This window comes from Bombina bombina, chromosome 1 (genome assembly GCF_027579735.1).
Source record: "Bombina bombina isolate aBomBom1 chromosome 1, aBomBom1.pri, whole genome shotgun sequence".
Taxonomy (NCBI): domain Eukaryota; kingdom Metazoa; phylum Chordata; class Amphibia; order Anura; family Bombinatoridae; genus Bombina; species Bombina bombina.
The window spans coordinates 164045006-164060958 of record NC_069499.1 but is presented as its reverse complement, the minus strand read 5'-3'; the positions used below and the strand labels follow the sequence as shown (position 1 = coordinate 164060958).

General features: G+C 37.3%; 1 protein-coding gene across 1 annotated transcript in view; it reads left to right on the top strand.

Moving 5' to 3' along the window:
• TTC9 (tetratricopeptide repeat domain 9) overlaps nt 1–12379 on the top strand; it is a 110649-nt gene extending 98270 nt beyond the window's left edge. The window contains exons 2-3 of the mRNA XM_053697694.1: nt 2638–2820; nt 11628–12379. Coding sequence (XP_053553669.1) covers nt 2638–2820; nt 11628–11707 — 263 coding nt within the window. The 3' untranslated portion in view covers nt 11708–12379. The remainder of the gene's footprint in view (nt 1–2637; nt 2821–11627) is intronic.
• The last annotated feature ends 3574 nt before the right edge of the window (nt 12380–15953 follow it).

Here is a 15953-nt window from a genome sequence, read left to right as displayed (position 1 = left end):
TTTTTTAGAAGGCTGCTAAATGCCGCTGCGCACCACACTTGTATTATGCCCAGCAGTGAAGGGGTTAATTAGGTAGCTTGTAGGGTTAATTTTAGCTTTATTAATTGTCACCTCCATCTTAAGTACTGGCAGAAAGTCTGCCAGTATGAAAATAAAAGCCTTTTTTTAATATATATATATATATTTGCTGCAGTGTAGGTTCCCCTAAAGATACTGAGAAAACAAAGAAAATTGATAATCTGAGTAAATTAGAAAGTTGTTTAAAATGGCATGTTCTGAATCATGAAATATTTTTTTTTCGGTTTCATATCCCTTTAAAGACACCTTTTATGTATATGTGCATCTGTACATGAGTAAAAAGTATGTTTTTAAAAACATATAACTGTCATTTTGCAGACCAGAGACATACCCTCTAAAAGCACCATAATTAGTTTATCTTATCTCTTTTGCTATGGCCATATAGGAACTAATGTAAATGCGCTAAAGGACAATAATAGTAAAAAAAAATGACATTATCTAATTCGTTACAGCAAGTTATTTTAGACTATTGACTGTACACTGCACAAAAGGGGGATGTTTAACTACTGATTCTGTTTGGATCAGCAAAGGTTTCTGCTTAGGACCAGTAGTGCTCTAACAAAACATGCAATTTTTTTGGACTATTTGACACCTTAAAGTGATGGTAAATCCTAGCGTTAGCGTTTGTGAAATGCTAGGATTTACCAGTGGAACAAATAAAGGGGACTTTCAGTCATAAAGTATAAAGTACTTCATGCTGAAAGTTCCTTTATTTGTTTGAAGAGTTCGCCGCAATGAGCTCCTCAGGCAGCCCACGGCAGAACGCTATTTGGCTGTGAGGTGACGTTTTCACCACCAATAGCGGTGGGGGCCAGATGGCTCCAAGCCGGATAGCAAGCACACTATTGGCGAAGATCACCTCACAGCAAAATAACGTTCTGCCGTGGGCTGCCTGAGAAGCTGTGCAGTGAACACTTCAAACAAATAAGCATGAAGTATTTTATAGTTCATGACTGAAAGTCCCCTTTATTTGTTCCACTGGTGAATCCTAACGTTTCACAAATGCTAGGATTTACCATCACTTTAAAGGGACAGTCTACACCAGAATTGTTATTGTTTTAAAAGATAGATAATCCCTTTTTTACCCATTCCCCAGTTTTGCATAACCAACACAGTTATATTTATATATTTTTTACCTCTGTGATTATCTTGTATCTAAGCCTCTGCAAACTGCCCCTTTTTTCAGTTCTTTTGACAGACTTGCATTTTGTGCCAATAAGTGATAGCTCCCAGGTAAAATTCATGAAATTCATGAACTAACACCCTCTAGTGGTGAAAAACTGTTAAAATGCATTCAAGGTCTAAGAAATTAGCATATGAACCTCCTAGGTTAAGCTTTCAACTAAGAATACCAAGAGAACAAAGCAAAATTGGTGATAAAAGTAAATTGGAAATTTTTTTAAAATTACATGCCCTATCTGAATCATGAAAGTTTATTTTGGACTAGACTGTCCCTTTAAGGCACTAATAAAGTTATCACTGTGGTTGACTGTTGCAGTCAGGCTTAGGAATCCTACAAGATACACACTAGTCTCTCTACTCTGAAAAAAATCAGAGAAAAACTATATAGAACCATAAGAAATAAAATAAATTCACATAAATAGTGCAAATTGTGCAGCTGCACAAGGTAAATGTGCTAGTTAAAAAGAAAATCCGAAATCCCCAGAAATCTGAACACCAGGGGCCACAGTTTTTTTGGAACTGAAGTGCAATAGTGTGCTGCTGGGGCTTATCATTACTTTGACTGTGACATTTGCTGGAGATTTGAACATTTCACTGGCAGAGAAAACCTAGACATAGCGTAGTTTCTTGTATTAGTATTGAAAGCAATCAGTCTTTTAGCTGTGATTAGCCAAACATCAGCAATTTGTTATTGAAGCTGAACAGATTTTCGATTCTGCTTACCCAGGGAGTGCTGAAATTCCATAAAATAATAACGTTGTTGCCAATATAAATCAGACTTTTTTTTTTCTGAGAAGTGGCTTTAATCTCAAAATAGATTGTGCTAGGAAGTTTCTAGAAAGCAGAGTTATTTGTTTAAAACAAATCATGACTTTGTAATTATCTTATTCTTAAAGGGACATTACAGCATAAAAGCATTTTTACAGTATATATGTAGTACTGTATTGTATTAAGCACAGGTCACATGAAGCATATGTACTTAGGCCCAGTGCACCGGTATTCTATCACTGTTCCCGCTTAGAGAGGCGGAGGTGCACTCAGCATATGTACATATGCTCTATCTGCTCTGTGCTAAGTAAAAACTCTCACTCAAATACTGAAAGCTTTTTTCAGATGTATTTTCTCTATTATATTGGTACTGCAAATTGCTTCTATTCAAAAAAATTACTAGAATATACCTTTTTAATTATAGTAATCATTGTTCATATTTTATTTGTAATGTTTTACATGTTAAATTATGACATTATTGCCCGTATTCTTATACAACATCCCGCCCCCAATTGTATGCAAACTGAAGGGTTAAGACAGCGAGTAATTAAAGCAGGCAGGATATAGACATCCTGTGTTGCTGATGCCAGTGTCTTCTCTTGCCCGCAGCATGTCTTCTGCAAGCAGAGTTGGTGAATTATGAGCGAGTGAAGGAATATTGCCTGAAGGTATTAAAGAAGGAGGGAGAGAATTTCAAGGCCCTGTACAGATCAGGAGTGGCATTCTACCACCTGGGAGACTACGACAAAGCCCTCTACTACTTGAAGGAAGCCAAGAGCCGACAGCCAACAGGTACAGTGAATCAGGGACACCTGTACATTTCCACACGTAATTTTAGCCATCAACAAAGATTTTTACACAAATTAAAATATTTTTTGATCTGAAAGTCGCATAAATATTAAATAAAATCAGATTAAACTTGAAGCCTTTTTACAATATGTTTATATTAAGATACCACTACTTCTGTGCTTCATTTTAAAGTGCATTTGATTGTCTCCATGCATGCGCTTGCTCAGAGTGGTGGTGAAGTCATGTGACGCATCACGTCTGTCACTTGCGCAGTGCATGAATAGAGAATACATGTACAGCCTGCCACTGTAGTTTATTGCTGAAGCAAAGAATATTTCTGATTGAAGTTCAATGCACTTTGTTTCAAGTTCAACCTATTTAAAGGGACATTAAACCCCACTTGTTCCTTTCATGATTCAGATAGGACATACAATTTCAAACAACTTTCCATTTTAATTCTATTATCAAATATGCTTAATTCTTTTGGTATCCTTTGTTTAAAGGGACACTGAACCCAAATTTTTTCTTTCGTGATTCAGATAGAGCATGCAATTTTAAACAACTTTCTAATTTACTCCTATTATCAATTTTTCTTTGTTCTCTTGCGTTCTTTATTTGAAAAAGGCATCTAAGCTATTTTTTTGGTTCAGAACTTGTTCAGAACTTGTTTATTGGTAGGTGAATTTACCCACCAATCAGCAAGAACAACACAGTGTGTTCACCAAAAATGGGCCGGCATCTAAACTTACATTCTTGCATTTCAAATAAAGATACCAAGAGAATTAAAAAGAATTTGATAATAGGATTAAATTAGAAAGTTGGTTAAAATTGCATGCTCTATCTGAATCACAATAGAAAACATTTGGGTTTAGTGTCCCTTTAAGGAGAAATGCCATACTGGGAGCTAGCTGAACACATCAGAAACAATGATAGAACACATCATAAACAATGATAGAAGTCATATATGTGCAGCACCAGTAAACAGTTAGCTCCCATAGTATATTACTGCTCCTGAGCCTTTTCAACAAAGGATAGCAAAGACACAAAGCAAATTAGATAATAGAAGTGAATTTTAAAGTTGTTTAAAATTGCATACCCTACCTGAATCATGAGAGCTGGATTTTGACTTTACTGTCCCTTTAATTTTCAAAATGTATATTTGACATATGTTTTGATTTCTTAGAATGCCCTTGTTAGGAAGATTTTGATCTAAATAATTTAAGCAAAAGAAAAACTCCAGATGTGGAGTCGCCCTACAATTAGTTTAATTATTAATTATGTGTTTTATACAATACATACTATATATATTCTGTGTAGATTGCAAATTATGGTTTGGATACCCATGCTTACAAGAGCATGTGATTATTGGCTTGTTCATATTATGCATGCAATGTTTCAGCTATGCTCTGGATCTGTAATCTGTTTTGAAGTAGGCTAGACCCAAATAGAAAGTGAACAATACCTGTAGCAGTGACTGCAGCATAAGATGGCAGACACATCAGTTGGAAACTGGCTAGAAGCAGGCCAAAATATAATTTGATTAGTAGTAATCAGATATATAATTCAGCCCAGCAAACAAGATATCTGGAACAAGAGGTACTGAAGGCTAGATCAAACTGTTGTATATTGCTAAGAATACTGTTCGACAAAAAGTAAATAAGGTTACCAAAGTGAGGCCAGAGCGGCAGTACTATGGTCAGTTATCCATAGGCTGAATTGGGATCCAAGGCAAGTCAGGAGACAGCAATAGGTCATGCACAGAAGTCAGCATGAGAGAGCAAGCTTTAAAATACATTTGTGGCCAGTTGTGGAACTATAGCACAAAGCTAAAACCTGACCAGGGCCGGTAATCTGAAGAATACAGTGACACACTGAGATAATGGTTGAGTCTTTTTTTAGGCATTTGACTTCAGCTTTGAGAGGTTTTCCATTGCCTACAGGTGTTGAGATAAACAAAATAATTCACTAGAGACATGGTAAACCTGTTAGGCCATTACTGTAGTTTTTGTAGTTGGAAATATTATACCGTAACATTTTACTGCTAAGCATATGCAACGGTTCTCTGCTTTTGAGGTTACAGTTGCTTGTGGGAACTGTCATGCCTTTGATAGACAGCCTTGCGTGATCACTTTTGGGAATACAGCAGCAAGTCCTGTGATGTTTGTAACCTACTTGCAGTATCTTGCTCTGTATTCTTTGTTATCTGACAGCTATATGAGGAATTTATGCCTCCAGCGTTTATCAGTACAGAATGAATCCTTCTATATTTAAAAGCACTGCAATATTTTTAAATCTTTATATCATCCCTTTATGCCTATAGTATAAACATTTTGGGTCATACATAGTACGTCTCCAGTAATTGGCTGACAATATATTGCTTCTGGTTAGGAATGCATGACTACAAAACATTAGGAAGTGACAGATATTACGTTTTTATTATTTTGTGCATATTAAAGATATGGTGAGCTCAAATAATAATTTGATTAAATACCTTGCGCTGTTTTATTCTCTGTTCTGTTGCTATTCCGGCTAGAAAATTGTAGGATTTCCAAACCTATCGTGAGTCTCATTTGCATAAGCCAATCATGGTGGACAACCTGCGTTCTCCCTTTTCCCTTTAATTCCGAGTATAGCTCGACTGTCCGTGCATGCGTTCTAGTGTGCTTGAGTTTAATAATTGTCCTCAGAAGCGATTTGGCAAGAGAACTTAGGTTTCAACATGATGGTGCCCACTTTATAGAAACGAAAGTACTTTTATAGCAGTTAAAACTTTTATACTTATATAAACTTAATACTTATTTCTACAATATTTAAACAACTAATACAATTTAAAAACAAAATACATCTACATATTATTCTCTAGCTAATCTTTGCTTTCAATACATTGTTGTATCTAAATGTAATTCTCAGTGCAGCAGTAGAAAGTGAAACTTTAATCCAGAAAGCCGGGAATCCTCAACAACATAAATGTACATCAAAATGCCGTCCTTATATATGATAAAGGATTAATATAAATAATTCACTGGGTTTCTTGACAAGCCTTTGCTATTAATAATAACAGAGCTCTATGTACAACCAACTTACCAAAGTACACTAAATTTGCCAGAGATAATGATTAAAATTTATGGGGTGGGGGGTGTTACCTTTATGTTTTTGTATATGAAATAGCTGTTTCTGGTAATTGAAACCATAACCCAACAACATTTGCTGAACTTGTAGGGATCATAGATCTCATTATCTTATGATATTACTTCTCACTTTTTACTCAAAGACCAATACTTAGCTAGAACAATGGAACATTAACATTTTAGTACCTGTGTCACACACACACACGGGGAGTGTGGTTGCATCAAAAAATTCTTGTTTGCATAGTCTTTCTATAACCAGTAAATACGTACTGAGATTTTCCGTATAGGTGGGGATACAACAGGCAGATTCAGATATTTCAAATGACAAAATAAGCTGTCCCTTTAAGCCACCTGTAATTTACCTTATAGCCGATAGCTGTAAATAGACATCAAGAATGACAGAGCTGGTGTCTGTAAGCTCAGCTTGTAGACTTGTCCCAAAGTGTAGCTTGAAAAACACAATGTTATCTATTTGGCACACATGAACTAATGCTGTAAAAAACTGTCAAAATGCCCTGAGATAAGAGGCGGCCTTCAAAGGCTTAGAAATTAGCATATCAGCCTACCTAGGTTTAGCTTTCAACAAAGAATATCAAGAGAACAAATTTGATGATAAAAGTAAATGGTTAAGTTGTTTAAAATTGCATGCCATATCTGAATCATGTAAGTTTAATTTTTACTTGACTGTCCCTTTAATTTATGAAGCAAGACGATGTTTTAATAACTATATGAATTGTAAGCTGGTTAGGACATTAGATAAGGAGTAACAAATTACCTATCAGCAGGCAGTCAGGTAAGTGTATCTGCAAGGGGCATCTGCACATATGACTTCTGTTAAAGTTTAACCATTAGGACTTCTATGGACGTATATAGATGAGGGCAGTCATAGGGCGCACCAGCTGACTTATATGGCGAAATTCATGGCTCCGTTTAGAGCAATGCTCACCCCTCCATGCTGAGGGGATAAAAACATTAGGCTAGAAGCATTAAAATAAACATATTGCTTTTAATCAAGCACAGGGCGATAAAACAAACTAGAATATTTTCGTATTATACTTCTACTAGTCCTAAAGCCTGTGTACACAGGCCAATTTTTTAGGTACCGCGGTTCCATCCCTCTCCCCCTCCTCTTCTCTCCCCCCCCCTCTTCTCTCTCTCCCCCCCCCCTCTTTTCTCTCTCTCTCTCTCTCTCCCCCCCCCTCTTTTCTCTCTCCCCCCTCTTTTCTCTCTCTCATTCTCTCTCTCCCCCCTCTTTTTTCTCTCTCTCTCTCTCTCTCTCTCTCTCTCTCTCTCCCCCCCTCTTTTCTCTCTCTCTCTCCCCCCCCCCTCTTCTCTCTCCCTCCTCTTCTCTCTCCCTCTCCCCCCCCTCTTCTCTCTCTCCCCCCCCCCTTTTGGGCTCTCTCTCCCCCCCCTCTTCTCTCTCTCTCCTCTCTCTCTCTCTCTCTCTCTCCCCCCCCCTCTTCTCTCTCTCTCCGCCCCCCCCTTCTCTCTCTCTCCGCCCCTCTTCTCTCTCTCTCCCCCCCTCTTCTCTCTCTCTCCCCCTCTCTTCTCTCTCTCTACCCCCCTCTTCTCTCTCTCTCTCTCTCTCTCTCTCGTGTTGCGCAGTTTTAAGTTTTGTTAGGCTCGCGATGCTTTGAAATGGTAGTCACGCAACTACTCGCGCCGGTGTGTATTGATCTCGTGGTGCGAGGGTGCGCGTGCGGGCAAGTCATTTGTGGAGGGTGCGCATGCGCGTGCGGCCAAGTTAGGTGTCTATTCATCTGGCGCTGCGTGCGCGCAAGTTCTGTGTGTTGGTGCAAGGGTGCAAGTGCGGGCAAGTCATTTGTGGAGGGTGCGCATGCGCATGCGGCCAAGTTAGGTGTCTAGTCATCTGGCGCTGCGTGCGCGTGCGGGCAAGTTCTGTGTGTGGGTGCAAGGGTGCGCATGCGGCCAAGTTAATAATAGGCTGTGTGTGGGTGCGAGGGTGCGCGTGCGCGGGCGGCCAAGTTAATTTTTGTGGGTATAATAGGCTGTGTGTGGATGCGAGGGTGCGGGTTTGTGTGTTAAGGGTTGCTGTGTGTGGGTGCAAGGGTGCGCGTGCGGCCAAGTTTGTGGGTGTGTGGATGTGTGAGCTGTTAGCTGTGCGCGCGAGGTGTCTGGGATCTAAGGCCAAGTGTGTTTGTCTCTACTGCGGCTGCGCATGACGGCTTCAGACAAACACACTTGGCCTTTTATAATATAGGATGTCCCTTTTAAAGGTTTTTCTTTAAAAAGGCGTTATGCACATTGCTTACAAATTATCTTAATTTTCGTATAACTGCATGCAATAGCCACTACAATAAAGAAGAAAAATGTACTTAGATTGTATTGTAAATGTATTTAGCACAGTTGATGAGGTTAGGCTGGGACACCTACTGAAATTGGGTGAGAAAGCAGGAAGAGCAGACACTCACCCCCTCCCCTGCATAAAAAAATAATCTTTACACAAACAGGAGCCAGCAGTAGTCTGTAAACGAGCGTATACATCTAAAACTTTAAACTCAGGACAAAATTTTGAAATTATTTAGCATAGGAGTTTTTTTGGTGGTTGTAGATGTGTAACAGATTTTCAGGGTCAAAGTTAGAAAAAGTGTGGGTTTTTCAATTTTTTTTCATCATATTTTATAATTTTATTTATAGTAAATTATATGATATGATGAAAATAATGATATCTTTATAAAGTTCATTTAATGGCGAGAAAAACGGTATATAATATGTGTGGGTACAGTAAATGAGTAAGAGGAAAATTACAGCTAAACACAAACACCGCAAAAATGTAAAAATAGCCCTGGTCCTTAAGGGTAAGAAAATTGAAAAATGGTCTGGTCACTAAGGGGTTAAAGTTTCATGAAGGAAAGAGGGAGGTGATATAGCTAGATAATTTGGGTTGTTCCAAACATATGAAAATTAAAATTAAAAAATACTTGCCTCAAAGGATATCACATATGTTGTGTATAACATCAGAAGTCCCAAATCATTGAATGCAAAACCAGTGATAGGGTAAGATTGCATATCTAGTATGAAGACCTCTCTAGGATTTGATATGGTGCATGGATGGACTCTCTACTTCACAAACCAACGTTTGTCTCTATCCGCTCTCAGCATCCAAATCTGAACAAGTAGTGGCGTTGTGCCGTAGTGAACCCCAGGGCAAGTCTGGTAATGCGTAGGGGTTAACCAATAGATCATGCAGCCTATGAGCTGGTAAATAGACAGACAAAAGAAGAGGTGCTGTACGCTCAAAAAGATAAAACATATAAAAAATGTATTGCCGAAATACATACGCAAAAGGAGCAAGGCACAAAAGGAGAGCAGGTATAAGCAAGACAGGCTTACGCGTTTCGGCTTTACGCTATATTCATAGCCATAATGTAAATCTCCACTAGGCAAGGATTTAAACATTTAGTACTCATCTGATTGGATAAAAACTCTCACACCTACTTCCCTCATATTAACTTAATCATTGTTAGCTGTGAACATGTTTAAAGAAGCCAATAGCTAAACATAGCCTAATGTGACAGGTAATGATTGCATATACAAAATAATGTGTCAAGGAAGGAAAACATATAAATACAAAAGATACAATCTAAAAAAAAAAGTATCTAAATTAAAGTGCACAGTCATCCTAGATTTTTGTGAGTATCTGTGTATTTGGTTACATATATACATTTGTTAAACGCAGCGATTGTGCACTTTAATGTAGATACTTTTTTGTTTTGATTGTATCTTTTGTATTTATATGTTTTCCTTTGTGTGAGTTTTTATCCAATCAGATGAGTACTAAATGTTTAAATCCTTGCCTAGTGAAGATTGACTTTATGGCTAATGAATACGGCATAAAGCCGAAACGCGTAAGCCTGTCTTGCTTACACCTGCTCTCCTTTTGTGCCTTGCTCCTTTTGCTTACGTATTTTAAACTTTTGCAATAAATTTTGGATGTTTTATCTTTTTGAGCGTACAGCACCTCTTCGTTTGCCTGTCCCTTTAAAGTGACATAAAAAATAAATAATTATGATAGATCGTACAATTTTAAACAAATTTCCCTGTTACTTCTTAAATTTGCTTCATTATCTTGGTATCCTTTGTTAAAAAAGAAGCAATGCACTACTGGAAAATATGTGACCACATAAGATGAGCCAATGACAAAAGCAATTTAAATGCAGCCACCAATCAACAGCTAGCTCCCAGTAGTGCATTGCTGCTCCTACATATATGCTTGTCAACAAAGGATACACAGAGTACAAAACAAATGAGATAATAGAAGTAAATTGAAAAGTTGTTTAAAAATCACATGTTCTGTCTGAATCATGACAATTTCATTTTGACTTTGCTGTTCCCTTAATATCGCTTATGTCAGAGCTGGTAACCAAAGTGATGGAGGAGACAGCAAAATTAATCCCAATGTAGAAAGAAAAATATAAAGTACCTAACAGTTTAAAAACAACTTCAGCACAAAGTTAATAAATAGTTCAGCGTTGAAAGGATTTAAAGGGGCATGAAACCCATTTTTTTCTTTAGATACAGAATATGATTTTAAACATCTTTCCAATTTACTCCTATTATCTATTTTGCTTCCTTCTCTTAGTATCTTTTGTTGAATGCACATGGATGAGCCAATGACATGAGGCATACATGTGCATCAACCAATCAGCAGCAGCTCCCGGCCTATCTAGATATGTCTTTCAACAAAGGATACCAAGAGAAAGAAACAAATTAGATAATAGAAATACATTTGAAAGTTGTGTAAAATTGCATGCTTTCTCTGAATCAGAAAATATTAATTTCCCTTTAAAAATGTCATTAAAATTGTTCTCTGGCTTGAGGGAGTCAGAAATATCCTAGAGGTTGCAAGTGGCCCCCAGACTGCAAATAAGATGTCCATGCTCTAGCTGATGAGCAGGAATAGTTGGCCTAACTCAGTATGCTGGGTGCTTGGTCTTGGCACTAATTCTCTATGGTCCGATCCGAGCTTTATAGAAGTTGATTTTGGTTTTCTTCCAATTAATATTTTCCTCTTAGAATAAATTGTTTATTTTTAATCATTGTAGCATTTATCCTTCTTGTCTACAATTCTTCCTTTAAACATATGAAAGCAACGTTGGGAAATCGATATTCCTTTATTGACCTTGGCAAAGAGAAACAAAATGTGTTTACATAGTCATTTAATAGGGAGATGGCACAATAAATTAAATTAGGGGAAAGATATAGAGTAGAGTGAAACCATTCTATTAAACACACTTTGCAGAAATTTTTTTTGTAGAATTATGAGAGGCTGCAAGACAACAAGAGGCTGCAGAGGTCTGGAGAGAATGAGGTCTTCCATTTTGTAGAGCATTACATTTTATCCATCGTATATTTCAAATGAGCACACCCACCACAGTACATTTTTATTGATTCATAATTGTAATCAGTTTGCAACCATTGCAAGTTGTATGCCAGTATATTTTAGTGACATGACTTAAAAACCAAGAGCAGGCTTGAACCATTGTCTTTGTTATCATTAGATGAATGGATGCAGTAATCCTATTCTTCCATGTCTACTAGAGTTGTGAATACCAGTGCTACAGAATTTAGCGCCCCTACACAAATAAATAATACTAATAATGCTGTCTTTTATTACTAGTGAAAATCTTGCGGTCTGACATCTTGTTTCTTCTCTTTTAGATACAAATGTGATCCGATATATCCAGCTGGCAGAAATGAAGCTCAGTAGATGTAATCAAAGAGAAAAAGAATTATCATAAAAGTGTATATTTTACGGCTGATCACTGGACTGTTCATTGCTGCAGGCTGTATTTGTCAGTGGTTCTGTCTCCTTGACTCAGTTACTCTTCGGAAGGAAACACAGGATGCGCCTATGTGCACCTCTCTATCATAGTACCCGGAACCATTACTTTTTGCCCAGGAATGACACAGAGACTTGGAATTGAATAGTGAAATAGTGTTAAACTATCCCATTGCTGTAATTTGTCTGGTTTTGCAAAGCATTTTGTCATATGCCTATCTCCCTTAGCAGGGGTATAAGAAAACACATAGCTAATTTCACATTAAAACTGATGCACAAAATGTTTTAATTTGTTTACGGCTTAAACTGTTGGTTAGAAATTACCTTCTACATAATGCATAGCTTTTTTAAACACTGCTTAATTCCCTCTTTCACTTAAGCATGGAGGGATTTTTTTATAGATGGGTAATTATTGGAAACACTGCAGAGAGAGAGAAAAAGCTGAAAGCCCATTATTTGTAAGTAAAAAAAAAATGGCATTTTGTAAATGACAGCTTTTTTTCTGATTACATCTATGTATTACAAATGTTGTACTGCTTTCTCTTTGTTGAGTACCAGGAAACAATTATTACCACTGTAATTTTCTGGAAAATATAATTTTCTTTTAAAATAAACTCAAAGCATCATAAAATTATGGACTAACTTATTAAACTGCATATGCCAAGTGACTAATAAGAAATGTATTGTAGACAAAAAAACAACAACAAATTTACGGAATACACAAAACCCACCAGTTTTTACACTGCAAATAGTTTTAGAGCCGTTTGCATATATTTAGGCGTCTTGATGTAGTTGTCTCAGTTTTTCTGTGCAGCAGGTGTTGAAGTGTAGATGTGCGAAAGAAAGAAATATGTGGATGAAAAAGGAAATGAGTAGATAAGTATCATCAGTGCTAAGGATACGTGAGCAGGAGACAGATGAAAAGAATAAAAGAAATGTGTAATCTGTCTGCACAGAAACCTTAATGACTGGTAAAAATATAACTAAAGTAAAAAAATATAAGCCTTTAAGCAGTCGCATTACTATCTTACTGCTTTATTTTTCTTACAAAACTTGTGCATAAATAATGTTGGACAGATTGTTGATTGGCCAGTGGCGCTATGACCATGGCTTAGAACCATCCATTAACCCTTAAATTGTCAGAGAAGCTGACAATACTTGACATAGCAAAGAACTGTGTGTAGAAGCAAGAATTTCATATATATAAATATGTATGATGTGTCCTCTGAATATTTTTTTATCAACTTGATTTTGCCTACGGTGGGTAAAAAAAAAATTAAAAATTTTTTTAAAAAAAAATCAGATTTTTTTTTGTTTTAAATCGTGTTTTTTTTTTTTTTAAATATATATTTTTTCTTTATTGAGGTTTCAGAAAAATAAGACAAGAACAAATTGGTCTATACAAGCATGGATAAAACATGTGAGAATGAAGTTCCAAACAAGACTTTGTCATCGGTTCGTAAGTGTTAAACAGATTTTAGAAGGTACATGAATCCACATTAAGGGCTAGATTTATCAAAGGCTAGGCGAACTCTGTATGTGCTTCGCCTGTAACTGCGCCCCAGCTCGCCTCCGGAGAAGCGCACATGTGCACCTGAATTTCTAAAAAAAAAATAGACGTAACTTTGCGCAGGCGAGCTGGGGTGTAATAATGATACAATTTGCCTGTCGAAAAAAAGCATTCCCTATTTATCACACTACATCCCTATAAATATTTACGCCGCCATGTCTTGATTATTAATAAAAGCGTTTTTTAAGGTAACTATTTAGCTTATATTTATATTATATAATGTTTCTGTGCTGTTTTTGCCATATGTTGATAATTTAAGATCACAAAAATAAATATATCAATATATTTATATATATATATATATATATATATATATATATATATATATATATATATATATAAAACTGTTGGTACCCATATGCGCCTTTTGAAGCACTGATTTCTGGCAATAACAGTCTCTTCTTGGCGCTGAGCCTTTGAAAATTAGTTAAAAGAAGAAAGTTCTGCATCACAAGATGTAAAAGCATGTATTATAATGGTGTTCGCCTCAGTCTGTATGGCGAAATAGAGAACACGCATTTGAAACCGAAATTTCAGTTCCCTTCAGTTATCCGCAAAGCAATGATAAGAAACTGAGCGTATTTGTAGGTCGGGCTGTTAAATTACACCTATTACTAATGTTTTATTGTTGCACTCGGGAGCACGCCCGTGCGCCTAGGCGAATACAAGCGGAGTGTGAAAAAGTTTCTTTCAGATTTGCGCAATTATAGGCACAAAGTGCTTTGATGAATATGACGATCAGTTCGTATGCGCTATTTTGGATGGAATTAAGAGAATGGATTTGATAAATCTACCCCCTAATAAGACAAACCTCATAATTTTTTCAAAGTATAAGAGTTTTCCAATGGACACACGGTCATTTTTGGACTTATGTACACTCTTTAAGGCTCAGAGTAGGGAGTCTAATGAAACTTAAGGCCACTTTTTTTTTCTTCAAAATTACAGATTTAACTAAAAAAGAAGTGAGTATCAAATACGGTCAATTCTTAAAATGTAAAGTATTTTGTGTGAAATATACAAGTCTACACTGGAACAGTAGGACTAGAGGGATAGAGGATGGGGGGAGGAAAAAACAAACAAAAAAAAAACACAGAAAGGATGTTGGTAGTATGAACTTTTCTCACTTAAAAGAGAGAGGGTATCCGGCTTTCACCTACTGTCTCCCAGGGGTCCCAAATCAGCAAATATAAATCAATTTGTTGGTGTGGGCGGTAGACATAGCTCTCCATAGATTTAAGGTAAGTGATTAGATGTATTAAGGCCTGCCATTGTGGTGGGTTGGGTTTCCTCCAGCTTCTAGCTATCATGAATTTTGCTGCCATTAAGATCGTTATCAGTAGGCCACTTTCAGGTAGGGGGCGGAATCGAAGAGTTAGATGTAGAAGAGCGATTTCGGAGGGCAGATCCCCAACCAAGCCCAGGAGTTGGCATAATTTGAGCAATTTGGACCAGAAAGGCTTGATGGTTGGGCAGGTCCACCAAATATGAAATGGGTCTCCAATCTGCAAACACCCATGCCAGCACAGGGGGGAAGTGTCAGGGAACATTCTGTGTAGTTTAAGTGGTACATAGTGCCACCTAGTGAGGAGCTTGTAGTAGTTTGTATAAAGTCATACAGTGTATGGTTTGTTAAGTATGAGTGATTGCATTGCTCCAACATTTCTCTTGCAAAGTCATTTTGCAGTCTTGTTCCCAGGCATGCATGTATCTTGTCTTTGTCATTGTCTGTGCATTTTGGAGGAATTGGTAGTGATAGAAAAGTGGGGACTTGAGATGGGTGTTTGTTTTCATACGGAGTTCCCAGGAGGATAAAGGTCTGGGAGGGCTTCATGAGAAACCTTATGAGAGCGGAGCCTCATAAGGTCAAACTGGGAATTGATTGGGGCAGAGATACTTTCAATTAGGCTCTTTTGTGAAAGAGGTCCCTCTTCAGAGAAGAAGTCAGAGAGTTTGAAGTCAGAAAATGTGTGTCTCAAGAAGAGTGGCTGCTATTCTTGGGCGCTTGCTATTTCACACGTATCTGTTCAAAACCGCTTAGAATTTATTAAGTACTGTTATTAGGATTTTAGTACGGAGACATCTAAATAGGTTAATTTGGGCAGCTGAATAATTTTGACAGCTGCTATTCCTTCAAACCAGGAGATTTCATCATATCTCCTGGAGTTTAAATCTTGTTGGAGCCGGGTCAGTAGGTGATTGAAATTTTTAAGTAGGATTATTTTAGTGTCATGAGACAAAAATACTTCTACATGTTTTAGTCCACTTGGGGACCATTGGAAATTATAAACATTTTTAAGGGAGGTCAAGATGGGTTCTTGTAGGTTCAGGGGGAAAGCCTCAGTTTTACCTATGTTTAGCTTGTAAAAGGAGATATATTATCAAAAACTTCTAATAGGTCGAACAGGGCTGGGAGAGAGGTTTCTGGATCAGTGATGAACAGAGTCAGGTCTTCAGCATACAGAGCTAGTTTCTGGTGAGAAACATGTAATAAAAGGCCTTGAACCTGGATGGAGTTTCTAATTGCTGTCGCCAGGGTTTCAATGGAGAGGGTAAAAAGTAGGGGAGACAGGGGGCATTCCTCTCTTGTCCCATTGTTTATATTAATTCATTTGGAGCAGAAGCCCACACCCCGAAC